At 30.8% G+C, this 17,608-nt stretch overlaps 2 protein-coding genes across 2 annotated transcripts; one reads left to right on the top strand and one right to left on the bottom strand.

The window, feature by feature from the left end:
• Nucleotides 1–1,828: 1,828 nt before the first annotated feature.
• Nucleotides 1,829–8,428, top strand: LOC111032409 (ribosome biogenesis protein BMS1 homolog). The gene is made up of 15 exons (XM_022312719.1): nucleotides 1,829–2,026; nucleotides 2,195–2,318; nucleotides 2,393–2,732; nucleotides 2,794–3,049; nucleotides 3,210–3,338; nucleotides 3,476–3,666; nucleotides 4,661–4,812; nucleotides 4,890–5,569; nucleotides 6,012–6,193; nucleotides 6,431–6,940; nucleotides 7,009–7,139; nucleotides 7,221–7,329; nucleotides 7,392–7,662; nucleotides 7,733–7,908; nucleotides 7,992–8,428. Exons 1-15 carry the CDS (start codon nucleotides 1,975–1,977, stop codon nucleotides 8,340–8,342), a joined length of 3,654 nt encoding a protein of 1,217 aa, XP_022168411.1. The 5' UTR covers nucleotides 1,829–1,974; the 3' UTR covers nucleotides 8,343–8,428.
• A 799-nt stretch (nucleotides 8,429–9,227) lies between these two features.
• Nucleotides 9,228–15,778, bottom strand: LOC111032399 (UDP-glucuronosyltransferase 2C1-like). The gene is made up of 4 exons (XM_022312708.1): nucleotides 14,699–15,778; nucleotides 12,363–12,582; nucleotides 11,785–12,004; nucleotides 9,228–10,492 (listed from the first exon to the last, which is right to left on the bottom strand). The coding sequence occupies exons 1-4, from the start codon at nucleotides 15,554–15,556 to the stop codon at nucleotides 10,207–10,209; spliced, it is 1,584 nt and encodes a 527-aa protein (XP_022168400.1). The 5' UTR covers nucleotides 15,557–15,778; the 3' UTR covers nucleotides 9,228–10,206.
• Nucleotides 15,779–17,608: the final 1,830 nt, after the last annotated feature.

Raw genomic sequence — 17,608 nt, 5'->3', positions numbered from 1 at the left:
TTATAGTAAAATAGTTGGTAGATTAAAACTTACATTTTATTTATTATTAAGTACAATATTACCTAGTTATTGATTTTTGATTTTTTACTAACATTTTTATGTTTTAAAAATGACAAACCACTTATTACTTTATAAAATTGATCATAATTTACTTACCCTAACTAAATAACAAACAGTAAGATTTTTTAGAATATAATTTTGTTTGAATATTTATAATCTAAAATCTTACAACATAATTATAACAGCTGGTAAATAAATTAAAATATTACACTTTATACGTCAAAAAGTAGTAGGTACTTACATCAAACCCATAAAGTTCTAAATTTGAAAGTTTTACAATTTAGAATATGATTTACTCTACACATACTTACCAGGGGGGTCTGTCACTCTGTCCCCTCCTCATTTTGTCCACCAATCCTCCTTCACTCTTTTTTTTGAGCTGAAAGTTTAAGTTTACAACTCAAATATACAAAAAGAAGGTAGTCAGCACCACTCTACTGTTCAGTGAAAAAATTAAATCCATTTTTCTAAAAATATTACTTTTGCATATTTGCAATTTGAAAAACCTCAAATTATCTTTTTATTTGTGATAATGAAAAAATGTAATATACAGAATATACAATATGGTTTTGGGGGGAAATTTTGTGGTCATTAAAAGATTATTTAAGGGGCATCAAATTTTTTTTTTAAAGAAATGACTATTTAATATTTAAATAATATACACCATTCGTCGACCACACACATTTACACGATAGGTAATTATTATAAATAAAATAAAATAAATAAACTTGTTTGAGTAATCGTTATTTTACAGTTTGTCAGCTATAAAAATTGAAGATCTTATACATTTTTTATTACAGCATAATTTATTGCATATTTGTATATTTATTTCCATACAAGTATTCTTGTTTTGTCAAATTTGTTCTTTAAATGCTTATAAAAAAAACTGTCTATGTATTTTTAATAATTGTATACAGCTATAAGAACAAGTAACAATTTATGTGGATTGTATTTCCCAACTTTTTGACCGAAACCGTACCGGTTTTTCAAATTTCCCCAATTCTATAGAATTTGAAAATTATTTATTTTTTAGTTGTCACTTTATAAAACTTTATTACTAATATACCCCTGGTACCTATTTAGGGGGGTGGGGTTGATATTACTGTGTATTTTATTAAGACAAATTAATTATACATGGGCAACAGGCAACAGCTAACGGGCACTTTGAGTAAAATATATGGGAAAAAACGGTTATTGCGATTATGTTTTTAAGTATTCTAATATAAGTACATTTTTTAAGATTCAACATGTTTACACAATAATACAATATAGCTTGGAATTTTATCTGTGGTGTAGTGTTTTTATTTTTATTCGTTATGAAAGAAGTACCTAGTTATTACCTTATTAAATCTCAAACTTCAATGATTTTGTGTTTTTCAAATGTTTATAATGATAAATTAACACCGAGTGTAGTTTTGAAAACAATAATACCGTTTTGTCACAGTTCACAGATAAATAGATAATAATATTCTCTTCAATAAATATCTAAATTTCAGTAGTTTATTTTTATTGTAGTCTTTGTATTTTATGTACACCCAAAACCGTTCCTAAATATTTCATAGTAAATAAAAATAATTTTTAATCTTGTGGTTTTTTAATTTAATTAAATTTACTTGTTAGTTGTTACTTGTGATACCACAGAATAAGACACTAAAACCACAGAATATTCTGTGCTAAATCGCCAATGCCATCTAGATGTAGGAATAATTATTTTTTCTTCACAAGCGCGTGCACGCCGTTATCAGTTGTCGATGACTGATAAGTATAATCTCACCAAAACAGGAAAACGTGTTTTCAAAATTTTAGTCTGTTCGACTCTGTCTCGTGGAATCTTTTTCTTATACTTGTAAGTTGTAACTTAGAAAGTCACTCGGTTATCGGGTGTCGTTTTGATTTCGTACCTTGTGATTGATAATGGCCGACGAATTCAATGAGAAGAAAAAAGAACACAGAAAACCGCACTCTGGTAATATTTTTAACTTTTGATCTCCTATGTTTTTAAATTGTTTGAGTTGGTAGGTACCTACTACACCGTATACACTAAGCAAATCGAATAAGAATTAAAGTTAAATGAGTCGGCTTGGTTAATTTTAAATAGGTAGCTTGACATTTTATTTGTTTATCGTTTGTTTAGGCAGGAAAGCCGAGAAAAAAGTCTTAAAGAAAAAATTGGATCAAGATGAAGCTTCTGCCAGAAAAAGAAATCCCAAAGCATTTGCTATTAACTCTGTTGTTAATGCTCAAAGACGATTCAGAAGGTGGGTTGAATCAGTTTTTTCAGTTTTGTGAATTTAAAAACAAATTACCAAAGCTTAACTATGTGTTAAATTAGGGCTCAAGATTTGGATACTAAAAAACAACATATACCTCTTGTTGACCGTACACCATTGGAACCTCCGCCAATCATTGTTGCTGTTGTCGGACCTCCTAAAGTTGGCAAGACAACATTAATTAATGGCATTATAAAAAATTTTACAAGACAACCTCTCACTACTATTAATGGTCCTGTTACCATAGTATCTGGTAAAAGGCGACGTATTACACTAATTGAATGCAATAATGACATAAACAGCATGATTGATTTGGCCAAAGTAGCTGATCTTGTTCTCCTTATGATTGATGCATCATTTGGATTTGAAATGGAAATATTTGAGTTTCTTAATATTTGTCAGGTAACATTAATTATTTGTGTATTCTGTTGTGTACAGTATTAATGTTTATTACTTTGTACAGGTTCACGGAATGCCTAAGATAATGGGTGTCTTATCTCATCTTGACATGCTAAAAAATAACAAAACACTTAAACGTACAAAAAAATTACTCAAACATCGTTTTTGGACTGAAGTCTATGCTGGTGCAAAACTATTCTATTTGTCTGGTGTTCATAGAGGAGAATATGTTCGCAATGAAGTTAAAAATTTAGGAAGATTCATTTCTGTTATGAAATTTAGACCTTTAACTTGGCAAACTTCTCATTCATATGTTCTGGGTAAGTTAAGATACTTTTAAATGTAGTTTTAAAAAATTAAAATTAAATTTAATCATTAGCTAATTTTAAAAAAGGTTATTCATAAATGTTCATTAAGCTTTCAGCCTAACAAGTTTAGTGAATTTCTCGTGGTATAAATTATTTGTTTTATTAATTTTAGTGGATCGTATGGAAGATCTTACACCACCAGAATCAATTCGTCAGAATGTTAAATGCGACCGTCGAGTTAGTTTGTATGGATTTGTTCGAGGTATTCCAATGAACAAACAGAGTAGTGTTCATATACCAGGTAATTAAACTTAATATTTTATTATAGTGAAATACTAAGGTGTGTAATAATTAATTATATACTTTATGCTGATCTTGGTACCTAAATGCTTACATTATATGTAATGTATTTACAATTTATGTCATGATATGTTTTAGGTTGTGGAGATTCTCCTATATATGATATGTGTTATCTTCCTGATCCTTGTCCTCTACCGGAAAAAATAAAAAAGAGGAGTTTAGTTGACAAAGAGCGTCTTGTTTATGCACCATTTTCTGGTGTTGGAGGAATTGTATATGACAAAGACGCCGTGTATGTTGAACTTGGTGGAAGTCACTCTCATAGTAAAGTATGTAATTTGAAAGTGAATATGATATTTTTTTCAATTAAGTTTAATTCTGATAGTGAGGGTTTGGATATATATTTTTAATCGGCATGTTTTATATAATATGGTACTGAATATATTTATATACATGCTGTTTGTACATCAGATTATCAATTTTAAGTTCGGTGTCATGTGAGTAGTTCTATTTTAGATTCTGAGCGGAGCAATGAATGTATTGATTTTGTAATGATGGGTGTTTTTATATTTATTTATTTATTTGTTTGTTTATTTTATGTCTGTCATCACGGTTTCTTGCAGTAAAAGTGCTTCGATTTTCTTCAACAGGAACTTTTCTGGTAAGAAAAGGAATCTAGTTGATGCATTCGCTAGGTAAAATTTAAAATTTCTAATAGTTTTCAAAAACAACAGGAAAAACAAACAAAAAATTAAGGAAAAACTGGGATTTCTAAGTAATACAATTTTTTGAAAAAATCGATTTTGGTTTTTAGTGTAACTCTAACAAAAATGACCGTTGGTACATGAATCTTCAACTGAATATTTGTGTAAGCATTTTCCTACACCATACAATTTTCAAAAAATTTCAATTTGTGTTGAACTATTTATAGGTAAATGCAATTTTTTTTTATTATTTGTTTATTTAAACCCAAATCAATAAAAAAAATTTTGATCGGTCAAAAAACTTGAAAATTCAATACAAGGTTCCTTGTAAGCTGTTGTTAATGGAAATTAAAAAAAAAGTTGAGCTTAAATCCACAATAATTTTTTTTTGAGTGTTTAAACTTTATTACTTATTTGTTTATTTTTATCATGGCACAAATTATCATTAAATGTATCTGACCAAAAATTATTTTTGATGATAATTTGTGTCAAAAAAAAATACTACATTTTTAACCACTCAAGGGAATGTGCACATAAAACTGTTCTATAAGCAATGTATTAAAATGTGGTTATAGTATTGAGTTTCAAATTGATATTATTAAATGTACAATTTGTTTAGATTATGAATAATACACAAGATGATACTCCAGGTCGAGAATTAGTAAATAACATAGTAGAAACACAAGATACTTTAGATCAAAAAATTGATCGTAGTGAAGTTCAAATTTTTTCTAACACTGAACCAATTGTTTCAACTGATTTTAAAGAAAAGTTTGTTCATTATTAAAAATATTAAACTTATAAATACATAATAAATAGAAATAAAATAAATATCTTTTTGTTTTTAGTGATGATAATGATATGGAAGAAGCATTGTCTGTAACTAATGTGACAGATCCAAATGATGGTCGAAATCGACGTAAAGTCATGTTTCGTTCTGATGATATGAAATTTTCGGATCTTGATGAATCTGATACTGAAGATGATGATGATAACAACGATTCTGATATTGAAGATATTAACCCTGTGAGTGAAGAAAATAATGATTCTGATTCAGAATGGACAGACTCTGAAGATGAAACCGAAAACAAAAAAGATAAAACTGACAGTTCCCGTTTTTATGGACAATCATTTGGAAAAGAAAATGAAATTAGAAAAAAAATTGCCAATGAATTGGCAAAATTAGACAAAATAAACCAAGAATCAAATATTAACACCTGGAATGAGCAAGAACAAGAACACGATTATTCTGATGACAATATTGAATATGATGAAGATTCTGAAACTGAAGACGATAGTGATGGTGATAGTGACAACGAGGACAATATGGAATCTGAAGAAAGCGATGAAAATGATGTAGCTGATAAAGATACACAGCTTAAATTATTAGACAAAGTATTTAAAAAAAACTTGCTAGATCCGGAGGGAGATTCAACATTAAATTGGAAGAAAAATTTATCGCAAAAAGCATCTAATGCATATTATGAACGACAAAATTCGGTCGCTAATCTATGGAAATTAGTTTATGGTAAATTATTTTTATGGTACTATATTCAAAATAAGAATGGTAGTTAGCGGCAAACTTCTGTACAGGGGCATATCTTTGTTCCAAAGCACTAGCCTCCCGGGTCAACTTGGTGAGGGATATGTCTAACCTTCGTGTTTATAAACTTGTTGCTGCCGAATACCAATCTTATTTTCAATAGATTATAGATAATTTAATATTGGTCTAAATAAGTCAAAAATACATTTACATATTCTCAAAATTCAAACTCATATTATTATAACATTTTAAATCAACTAATATTTAACAATATGTACTTATTATTAACTTAACATTGTTGTTTTATAATATAACAATTGATAAATATTATGGAAACTTAAATTTATGTTTCATTTAAAACTGCTTAAATTAAAGTTGCAAAAATCCATCCTTGAATTAAAAATGTGATATTTAATGTTTTAAATAGGCGATGAAGTTCTTGAAAAAAAAGATGATGATACGCTTAATGATGATGAAGATGAATTAGGAGGCCTCTTTCGAATGTCTTCAATGAAAAACATAAAAAAACAAAAGGAAAAAGAAGACATGAATATAGAAGACTCGTCCAAATTTAATGTTGATCATCATCATGACTGGAGTTTATCAGAGGTAATTCTTGGAAATATTTATATTAAGTCATACATTTAAAACGTTCTTAGTAAGATCATATAACCATCTATTCATTCAACTCAAATTATTTCCATATTTATTTGTATATAATATTTCTTGCAATGTTACAATTTGTATTTAGTTTAGACATACTTTAAAATATAAATTACCAAATAACTGCTTATAAATGATGTTTTAATTGTTATTGATTGGATTAAATTATTTTATGTTTGCTAGGTTTGTGGTAGTATAAAAGACATGTTTGTTACTGGCAAATGGAGTCGTGATGAAGATGCTACAGCACTCCTTGAAGATGATAATGAAGAACTGTATGGTGATTTTGAAGATTTAGAAACTGGGGAGAAAGTTGAAGGGCAAGATTTTGATTCTGATAATGATAGTGTGGTTGAAAAGCCTAATAAGCCATTAACTGAAGATGAATTGATTGAAAAAAAAAAAAAATTAAAAGAGCAGTTTGATGAAAACTATGATGATAAAGAAGGAGGTCCAAGTACATATTACGATGAATTAAAGGAAGAAGCTTCTAAACAAGCACAACTTAACAAGAGCCAGTTTGAAGGAATGGATGATGAAATTCGTGTACAACTAGAAGGTTATAGAGCTGGAATGTATGTTCGGGTAGAATTAGATGCAATGCCTTGTGAATTAGTAAGCAATTTCGATCCATCTTACCCATTAATTGTAGGAGGATTACAAAGTGGGGAAGAAAATATTGGATTTTTGAAAGTAATTATAACATTAAGCTGAACAATGTTTTTCAGTTATTTTTATTAATAGATTGTTTTGATAAATAGGTACGAATTAAGAAACATAGATGGTACAATAAAATACTTAAAAACCGAGACCCTGTTATCATATCAATGGGTTGGAGAAGATTTCAAACATTACCAATATTTTCCAAACAAGAAGATAACATGAGACATAGGTAGTTAAACAGTTAACTTATTACATAATATTTGTGTCCATAATTTTTTTCTTTTTTATATCATATATTTAAATATTTCAGGATGCTTAAGTACACGCCTGAACATGTCATGTGCATGGCCCATTTTTGGGGTCCAATGACCAAACCCGGTACAGGGTTTTTAGCTGTTCAAAATGTTTCAAGTCAACAGGTTTGTAAAAAATTTAACAAGACGTTTTAACTTTTTTTTTATTATATTCTGTTTGTTTAAAGGCTGGTTTCAGGATTACAGCTACTGGGACAGTTGTTGATACAGACCAATCAACTCAAGTTACTAAAAAGTTGAAATTGACTGGCACTCCTTTAAAAATTTATAAAAGAACAGCATTCATTAAAGATATGTTTAATTCCACTCTGGAGGTTACCAAATTTGAAGGAGCTCGTATTAAGACTGTTTCTGGTGTTCGGGGTCAGATTAAAAAAGCTTGTCCAAAACCAGAAGGTTCATTCAGAGCAACGTTTGAAGACAAAATTAAAATTAGTGGTATTTATTGGTGTTTAATACATTTATTACATTTTTTAGAATTTTATGGAATTTTTTCTTGTGTTTCTAGATATTGTATTTTGCCGTACATGGTACAATGTTGAAGTTCCAAAACTTTATAATCCAGTTACATCATTGCTGTTGCCTTTGAACGAAAAAAATTCTTGGCGTGGTATGAAGACTACAGGACAACTAAAAAGAGAACAAGGCATTAAAGGACTCCCAGAAAATGATTCTATGTATACTGTAAGTATTTTTCTTATTTTCTTAATACAAACAATTTTTATGGTTATAATTTATTATAAAACTATTTCTTACTCATCTTATAGCCAATACATAGGAGTATGAAACATTTCAAGCCTCTCAAACTTTCTAAGAATTTGCAAGCTCAGTTACCATATGCAGACAAACCCAAGACGTTGGCTACAGCTAAATTAGACTTGAAAAAACAACGTGTGGCCGTGGTTAGAGATGGTCACGAAGAACAAGTTGCTTCTTTAATGAAGATGATTCGAACCACTTATAAGGAGAAGAAACGAAAAGATAGAAAAGACATGAGAGTGAGAGTTAGGCAACATAAGAAAGACATTCAAACAGAAGTAAGAGCTAAATATAAGAGAGATCAACAAAAGAAAAAAGCTGTTATGAGAAAACGTTCTAAAATGTCATCTACTAAATAATTTATGTTTTGTCTATTGTTTTCAATTTGTATATCAATATCTTAAATCTTTTAATTTTATTTAATTAAAATGAAAAAGCAAATCAATTTGTTTGTTATCTTTAAATTGCTTATAAACCAATATATTATTAAGTATTTATATCCATAAAACAGGGTATTTTTCAGTTTTAACTCTAGTGTGGGCTTGGGTTGGCATTTCAAATTTTGATACCGGTATCCGGTATTTGTTTTTCATTTAAGTCATTAGCTAAGTCAGTAAGTCATAGATGTCTTATATTTTTCATCTCTGATTTATACACACTTAAACTGGTAACATTCCTACTGATTGTTATTGTTAGCTGGATATCAGATAATTTATTAATATAAGTAAATAATAAATTTCAGGTACCTAATCATTATATGTATTATATAATATATACATAAATTAAAGATACCTACACAAATTTTATGTTGATAATTTTACAATTCATTATGACCATGTAGGTTAGTAATTCTGGTAAATTACGAATAACAGTGTATTTTCTAATGACCGCTTGATTTATTTTTTTTTATAATTTTTATAATCCTTAGTAACTAATAAAAAAAAATAATTATGTGTATTTCAATTTTAAGCTAGTTCACTAATATTAAATTGGCGATCGCCTGGTACATGAATGTCCTTGTAATAGAGGCGGTACTCATAAGGTAGTGTAGTTAGTTACCTAGGTTAGGCTTACCTAACAAGTTTATGATACAATTAGATAAAACTTGTTCAACCTAAATATAGTTTAATAACTATCATTTATAATACTCAATATTTAAATTTACAAAGTATACGTTTTAGAATAAATAAAATGTTAATGTTTAATTTTAGTTTTATACATTTTATTATAACTATTATATTATGAACAAGTATAAAACAATTAATTATCAAGTAGTATAAATTAATAATAAATTCTCCATTAGGTAAACTGAAGATTTAAAATCATCACAATTTCATAAAATAATTATATAGGTACTTTTTTTATACAGTTAGGAGTTTGGACACTAGGTTCTATACTTCTATTGGTAATCATATAATACTTTAAGTAAAAATACATAATCTATATACATTATGTACTGATTATCAACTAATAACCATAATATATTGATTGCTTCTACCTTTGACAAATTAAACTTTGTATATTAATTAAAAAACTATACTTAGATAATTTCCCATGTACAGAACAGCTATATATCTGTATGTCGTATGACATATCTACCTATATTATACTCTACTTATTTTAACAATAGTCAATAACTAAGCAAATGTTCAAAATTAGTGTAAAAAATATACCCTGAGCCATGTAGGTAGTCCAATGTTAGCGAGGATTAAAAATAAAGATACTTAAAGTAGGTACCTATTAGCTATAGTGCTATACAATTTTTTTTAATTTTAAAGATTCTGACAAGGCATGAATTATATTGTTCTCTATGATTTTCATTAGAAATCTCGGTAGTTATACATGTTATTCCTACTTAGGTACCTAAGTTTAGGTAACTACTGTTCCTTGTTTAGACATATTTACGTATTACGTATTATAATCATAGTGCACAATATTTAATATTGACGACAGACGAGTAAGAACGGAGACGGGAGAACGGTAGTTGCATTATACGGTGAGTACATAAAATATTTCATTACTCAATAAAGTATTTTCCTATACTTAAAATAATAGTGTATATAAATAAATCTAAACGAGTGTGTGACTGTGTGGGACAGAGATCAATGATTGATTTTGACAGTTGTTGTTACGCATGCCATCTAATACGGCGGTTACAAATAGGTGTCTCAACATCATTTGTCATTTTCCGAACAATTTATCTAAGTAATTATACATAGGTACCTATTGTTGCTTAGCTTTGGCTCTAATCAAGTAATTCGAAACATATGAATAAAATAATCTAGACGTCTTATAAACCAAGTACACTACGATCAAGAACGACACGACAACGACAAAAATGACATCCAGTAACATGTATTGATACCACGTGAGGTTCAGTGCTTCGGATTTCAAGTGGTGGCCACCTTTGTGACGAAGCACGTACTCCGTCCAGTAGACAACAGACTCTTGAGGCGTCATCGGGCGGTCTTTGAAACGGTCCGCGGTAATTAAAGCATTTTTTTTGTAGCTGTAAAAAGCAATGTTAATAAAAATAAATAATTCAGTTAAAAATGTTAAAATATTTTCAAAAACGTTTCACATAAGCATTTAACAAGGTATATACAACGCAATTTATAAAATAATATAATATAATATGTACAGAGTGATTCACTAAGCATGCTCACCCCCATATTTTCCTTAAATATATTTATTCAAATTCGACAAATTCTGATTTTTAGAATTTTTCAATGTGCCTATTTAAAGACTATTTTTAAAATATAAGAATATTTTTGTACAAATTAAGGTGTCCTGTGGTGTTACAAATTTCTGTTTTCCAAATGAGAACCCCCTTTTTTACTTTAAATTATTCGTAAACGGAAAACTGGTACCATCTTTATAAACGCGGAATACTGGTACGGTCCACTATAGTCAAGGTTTTCCAAACTTTTATGAAAAAAAAATGATTAAAATATCAACGATTATTTTTTATTTTATTTTATCGACGGTCGATGGGAAACCACGAGTGACTGCAATGTAATTTTATGATTGTATGCGTACAGAGAATACAGTTGTAGCAGTCGGAAATTGTTATTTTTAAACTTTGATTGCTAATATTTTTTTTTGTTTTAAGTATTATTTAAATTTAACTTGTTGACGATGATGATTTATCAAAATTATATTATAACCATTGTAAATATTTTAGAACCCCTGGCAATTAAATTTTGAATAGTACCAGTTTTCCGCGTTTTTTATTCCTTTTGTTATAAATTGTATGGACCGTACCAATATTCCGAGCATTAAATTATTTAATGGGCATTTTTTTAAATGTATCTAATACAAAATTCGATTGTATAGTTTCTCGGTCATTTGTCTTTAAAAATGGTCTTAACAGAATATAACATTTAATATGCAATATTAGATCTAGTATTTACTATACCTACTTGGATCTTTTTTAAAAATGATGAATATTGGCAGATTTATATATATCACTGAACTTTTCAAATATTCATGTCTCCAATATCTTGGAAACTCATTATATCATAAACCTATTATCCTTTATACACGAAGTTAAATAATTATTTATTATTATCTATTATTATTTTTTTGAACGCGAGGCACAAATCTGAGTAAAAAGCGAGAGTCCCATGGATTTATTAGACCCTGACCATCTTGCCTTATGGCCTTAGAGAGCCTAGATAATAAATTATTAAAATAATAAATTATTATCTGGGCTCTCTTGCTAGTGTACCTGGCGCTAAGCAGGCCCTCTCTGACCCCGAAAGCATAGAACACTCCAATCATATAATCTATGTATCATACTTTGTGTTGTGTAAAAGCTCTTTGATGGAGTGTAGAAATCGTTGTTCGGTGATCGACAATAATTCCATTGTGATCGCCATACCTGCGTCCACTAGACTTTGCAAGTTTCTCGGTTGATCGTAGTAAAGCGGAAATCCCAAAACCGGAACACCCGCGTCCACTGCTTCGTACACGCCAGATATCCCGCCATGACTTATGAACAATTTGACATTAGGGTGCACTAATAATATAATATTAAAATCCTCAGGTCGTTAAAAGATTGAAAACGCCTATGACCTATTATTGTTAAATGTTTTTGATGAAATTTGATGTTTAAACGTAAAATAAGTATAATAACATACGGCTTTGAATTTAAATGTTTATAATTAATTTGCATTATTACTATTACTAATATTATTACTTTTTACTCCAGTAAATTAAAACTTAAACGTTAAATATATATATTTTTCGTTAGTGCGACTACTGACTAGTCATTGACGTTGGGTTTGAACATAATAAAATACTTTGTTACACAGTTGAACAATAGATAACAATATAATGATTAATAATAAATAAGAATAATAAAAGTAAATACTCACACAGGACGTCACGTTGAGGAAACCAGTTGCCTGTCATCACGTTGTCCGGTTTGTCTTCCATTTCACCTTCATATTTCCACAATACTCTTTGAGGAATCTGTCGGAATACGTTTTTAAATGTATCCTGAATATGGTCTGGTAAACTTGACATGGCTATGACTGATCCGAAAGTAAAATAAATAACACCATCTGGGGAATTTTCAATAAATTCAAGGATATTCTGAAAAGTTAAAAATGTATTATAATTTTTTCAGTCTATAATAAATTTCAAAACTGAGATCTAAGAGTGTTCCGGGACACCAGGAAGTTCCCGGTGGTCCGACCTATTAAGCCCATTGTCCTGACGGGTGGAGTACGAGTCTACCTTTTTGAGTATACGATTGCGTGCAGTGCGGAATAATAAAGACATGTTGATCCAAATGTTTTGAAAATATCATTGCGTATTTTATGATAATATACGTAAAAGTTTCAAGTCCCCACGAAAAGTGTTTTTAAATACAATCGCTCAGTTCAGAATTTAAAAAAATATAGTTGAAGCAAACTTTCAAACATTTTATTATCATTATATTATAGTGTTATAATATTTATATGGTATTTATAGTCAATGATATTGAGTTTTAATGGACAGATTAAAGTAATTAAGTCAATAATGAATTAAACGAATTATGAAAATATTTATATTATTACAATATTACTTACATAAAAACAATAAACATATTACAACTATTGTCGTATTGTGGAAGTGTTGAAGTGGCTTTATATTCTATTTAACAATCGCCAATAGCTAGGTAGGTACTTAAATTTTGAAGCTTCAGATTATTATAATTATTTTACAATTAAACACGTTATTGTTATATGCTAAAGAAAGGCATGTCAAGATTTCTATTTTAGAAAATGTAATACTATTCGAGTGCTCTACAAATATAAATTTGATGTATTTATGTTGTAAACAAACTTGTAATACATTTACCAATATGTAATTATGTAATATATACTAATATAATAATATCCCGTGTGGGTTAGATCTTTACAAAAGATAATTTGGAGATAATTTTTCCCAGTTAGTTGATGTGTGTCACCTATATATTTAGATGTCTTATTGGGTAAGATATAATTAGAAGGAATTCGCATAAATATTTTTTTTAAATATGAGGGTCTCCCCAATCTAAACCCCCTCGATTCAACCCACTGCATACATTGATATTGATACATATAATAGTATGAAGATTTAACAAGATTAAAACGAGACGAAGAGCAGCTTTCTCGATCGAAATTTGTCGGGACAAGGGGTAAATGGTGCCTCAAAAAAAAGACAGTCCCATTTTACACTTGCCGTATGGTTTACTACCTTTAGTAGTGCAACTAGGAGACCATAGCAATAGCATGCTTGACTAAAATTTAACTCCCCCCCTAACCTAATCTAACCTAGGCAGACAAATAACTTTGTTTAACTAATAAGGGTAAGGTCAAATCGCACTAATTTTTGTCGAATTTTTTCTCTGGACAGAAAACGGTAATGTTCGAAATTTGAATTCCGCCAGTTTCGATCATTCATCATATAATATAAGATACAACCCATTTATAAGAAAATATCACAATATCAGCTGACGAGTTTTAATTTTTAATTTCTAATGTTTATCGCTTTTATTATGATAACTAGTCACCTACATTGAAATTTATAGCTAAAATTTAAAAATAATATAAATATATGTATTTACATTTATTTTAAATTATGTAGTAACGTTTAAAAAAGTGTTAAAAACACTAGTGCAATAAATTCAAATATTTTAATTTTTGTACATTTCTATATAATCGACTCACTATTCTCAGTGCCACTTAGGTACCTACATAAAAAAACAACATACACTCGTTGTAAAACTACAATCTACCTACATTTTTCACTTCGCAAAACTGGTGAGGAGCGGGGGGTCAGTCACAGGACCGGGATTAAGTCGATAGTTTTGGCAAGGAACGTTGATAGTTCGACAGTTATTCAATCACACAATTATACATATACTAGAAAGACTTATGAAAAATATAGAGAAACAAAAAAAAGAAACTATATATAATGATATTAGACAGTTAAAGATGTGTAAAATAAATAGTATATAATTAGTTAATAATATATACGAAAATAGTATAAACCACCTTAAATTAAGAAGCAAGCTCCCAATAATAAGTTAATTATTTTTTGATGACCAGTAATAATGTAATTTTACCAAATAAAAAAAGTAACTTATACGAATAATCTAACTGTCAAAAAAAAGGAACTTCCCCAATATTATGAATTTCAGGTCACTGTGTCAAATCTATTCATACAGGTCATGGATACTCACGGTCGGTAGTGCGCTGCCGTTCGAGTCCAAGTGTATTCCACCAACGTGTATGACGTTGGTGGGCAGTAACATGGTTGGCTCTGTGACGTGGTGACTGTTGACAAACACGACTGATGGTTTGGCTGGCTCGTCGACGTCGTACGGACGCCGCAGGGCCGTGAGCTCGGCGTACCACCGGACAAGCCGTCCATAGGCGTACATGGCCGTGTTGACTAATCTGTGACGGAACGCCCGGACAGCCGAGCCGTAGAGCAGGTGCGGCACGTACGCCGGGTTGGCCGAGTGGCCGACGATGGACGGTTGCATGTACGTGATCATGGGCGTCGGTACCACGTACACCATGGGCAGCCCAATGGCCGCGGCCAGGTGTGCCACACACTCGGAGCCCAGCGGCTCGGTGACCAGCAGGTCGAATCGGGCCGCAGTGTCAGTGCCGTTGACCATGAGCGCGCGGATCTGTTCCATATCGTACACCGCGTCGCAGAACTGTCTGCTCCACCGGACCACGGACGGCACGATGTACGACAGCCGGCTGTAGTCGGACAGCACGCGGGAGGCGAGTTCACCAGCGTGCCTCAGCAGAACGGCGGACGTGTCCACTTCCGTGTAATTGCCGTACGCGGACGCCGGCTTCTGCGCCGGGTACGACGTGAACGCCACCACGGAGTGGCCCCGGTCAGTGAGCGCCCGCAGCACGGCGCTCATAAAATTCCAGTGGCTCCGACCCGGCACGGTTTCCACGGCCAGTATGTTGGCCGCACGAAAGAGAGTCGGCGGTGGTGGCGTCGCGTGACCCGTGGTCAGCGCCGTCGCAGAGCAGAGGATGACGATGACACAAAGACGACGGGTCGGCGACATGACGGCGATTGGATTTGGCCTCACGCCGTCGAGTGATTTATATACTACGGCTAGGAGCAAGTGCCTCGAGGCTAATCGCTCAGTAATCTGCGGTGAACGAGAATCGCAGTTATGACGCGGCCACCGCCGCGATACAGTTGTAGTTGACGGAATCGTTACCACTCGTCGATGTCGGTGATGCGATGACGAAATCAGTAAAATATTATTAGAATAACAACACTTTTCTAGTTTCATCGTGGAAATTTCCGTGCCTATACCTATAACATAACTACCTATAGCTGGCAGTAGTGTTGGGGGGTTACAACCTTACAAGTTACTGTAAATAACGAAATCACTTTTTAAGTCAATTAAATGTCACTTTAGATGACATGTAGTAATGGAATTCGACACAACAAAAGTGAATAATTTATATACAATATTAAAATGTAATTCGAAACGTAGTCGTAATGTAATTACCAAAAATGAGTTCCCCGATACTGGCTGTAGGTAATAATTAATGACAAAAAAGGGTAAACTCACAAAACTACAAAGAATGACCTCAACACTCAACAGTTCAGTAAATGTCCTAAAAATGAAATCACATCTTAACAGCTATATAGAAAAGCAACGTCAAAGACGTTCCAAAAAAACAAAAAAAAATTTTCAACATCCGGTTTCTAAAAAAAATATTATAATTACTAATTGGGATAAAGTTATAGAATCATTTGCAAACAAAAAATATCGTAAAAAACATTTGTAACTATAAATTTATATTAAGAGATATTCTACATAATACTGTTATTTTTAATTTGTTACAATAAATTATCTTTTGTTTTATATTTAAATACAAAGAACAAAATGAAAAATGGTATAAAATAAGTTGTTTTGTATGGTTCCTGCAGTTTCATTTTAAATAATATATTTTGAGTAAAATAAAATGTATTTTTAGATGTGTTAAAATTGTCATTAGATAAAGTTATGATTATAAAGATTATATTTGATTTTCAGGTTGTAAATATTTTTGATTTTAAAGGCTTAAAACACTGCGAAAAACACTACCTCTCCCAAAAATTAGGTTTCTTAATCATTTAAATACTGAACACTACAGAACCGTATTAGTACATGATGGGTAATAAAGAACTGTGCCTAGGGCCTACGATAGTGTTAATCCGGGTCTGAATATTACGATGCGTTGACATATTTACAGGCGATAATCCGGAGCAACACCCATTGATGCAGCCTGTCACGTGTGATTATATATTATTGTTATTTGTTATGTAATTATAATATGCATATTACCTATTTGACGAAAAAAAAACGTAAACGATTTCGTAGACTCTCGTGATAATATAACGTATATTGTATAATATATTTTGCATACAGCGTGCCATGCGTGGTTTAACTGCAGTTTCTGTTGTATAGTTGACATGCGATGTTAATAATATATGTATAATATAACTACAGTCTACCTGTAAAAATTCGAGCAACCAGCTACGTGGTATCTATATAATCATAATAATAATATTATATGGTTATGAAAAGTGGTTAGTAATGTATCATAATTATTATTATCATTGAGATGTGCGTGGGTTAGGCACGATGCGATAATGTTTTTATGCTGTTTGTTCAGTTGCATTGATTTCCGCAGAAGGGTAGTTTTTTTGAAAATATATTCTGAATTCCTTTTCAAGGTAGAATTTTTTTGATTATACATATATTTTTGAAAAACAATTATTTTTACCCTTATTATCATAATTTTATTATAACATGTCTTATTTTTTCGAATTACTGAAACATATATTTTAATTTCATATTCCTAAGTATAATCTGTACACACTATATACTTATACAAAAGTTGAAGTCGATAATAACTTAATACAATTTTAGGTCAACTAAATACTGTCTAAATTTTTCCCCGGTACCCTAGGTACATACCATTAAACTTGATATGATAGTTTTTTGTCGCAGTCCATACTGACCAAATGTCATATTATTGTGATTTTCTCCGAGATTTTCTTTATGCTCACGGTTTGAAAACAAAAAGCTTGCAAATATAAATTATAGTGTACGATA

This window comes from Myzus persicae, unplaced genomic scaffold, assembly GCF_001856785.1.
Source record: "Myzus persicae strain clone G006 unplaced genomic scaffold, MPER_G0061.0, whole genome shotgun sequence".
Classification (NCBI taxonomy): Eukaryota; Metazoa; Arthropoda; class Insecta; order Hemiptera; family Aphididae; genus Myzus; species Myzus persicae.
Note: the sequence above shows the minus strand (reverse complement) of the source record. Positions and strands in the feature narration are given on the sequence as shown.

Bases quoted from the DNA above. Each gene is read 5' to 3' on its own strand.
- LOC111032409 (XM_022312719.1), top strand. From the start codon at position 1,975: ATGGCCGACGAATTCAATGAGAAGAAAAAAGAACACAGAAAACCGCAC. The intron at 3,050-3,209 runs GTAAGTTAAGAT...TATTAATTTTAG, and splicing joins TTCTCATTCATATGTTCTGG to TGGATCGTATGGAAGATCTT. The intron at 7,140-7,220 runs GTAGTTAAACAG...TAAATATTTCAG, and splicing joins GAAGATAACATGAGACATAG to GATGCTTAAGTACACGCCTG.
- LOC111032399 (XM_022312708.1), bottom strand. From the start codon at position 15,556: ATGTCGCCGACCCGTCGTCTTTGTGTCATCGTCATCCTCTGCTCTGCG. The intron at 12,583-14,698 runs GTGAGTATCCAT...TTAACTTTTCAG, and splicing joins ACGGCAGCGCACTACCGACC to AATATCCTTGAATTTATTGA. The intron at 10,493-11,784 runs GTATGATACATA...TGCTTTTTACAG, and splicing joins GAGCTTTTACACAACACAAA to CTACAAAAAAAATGCTTTAA.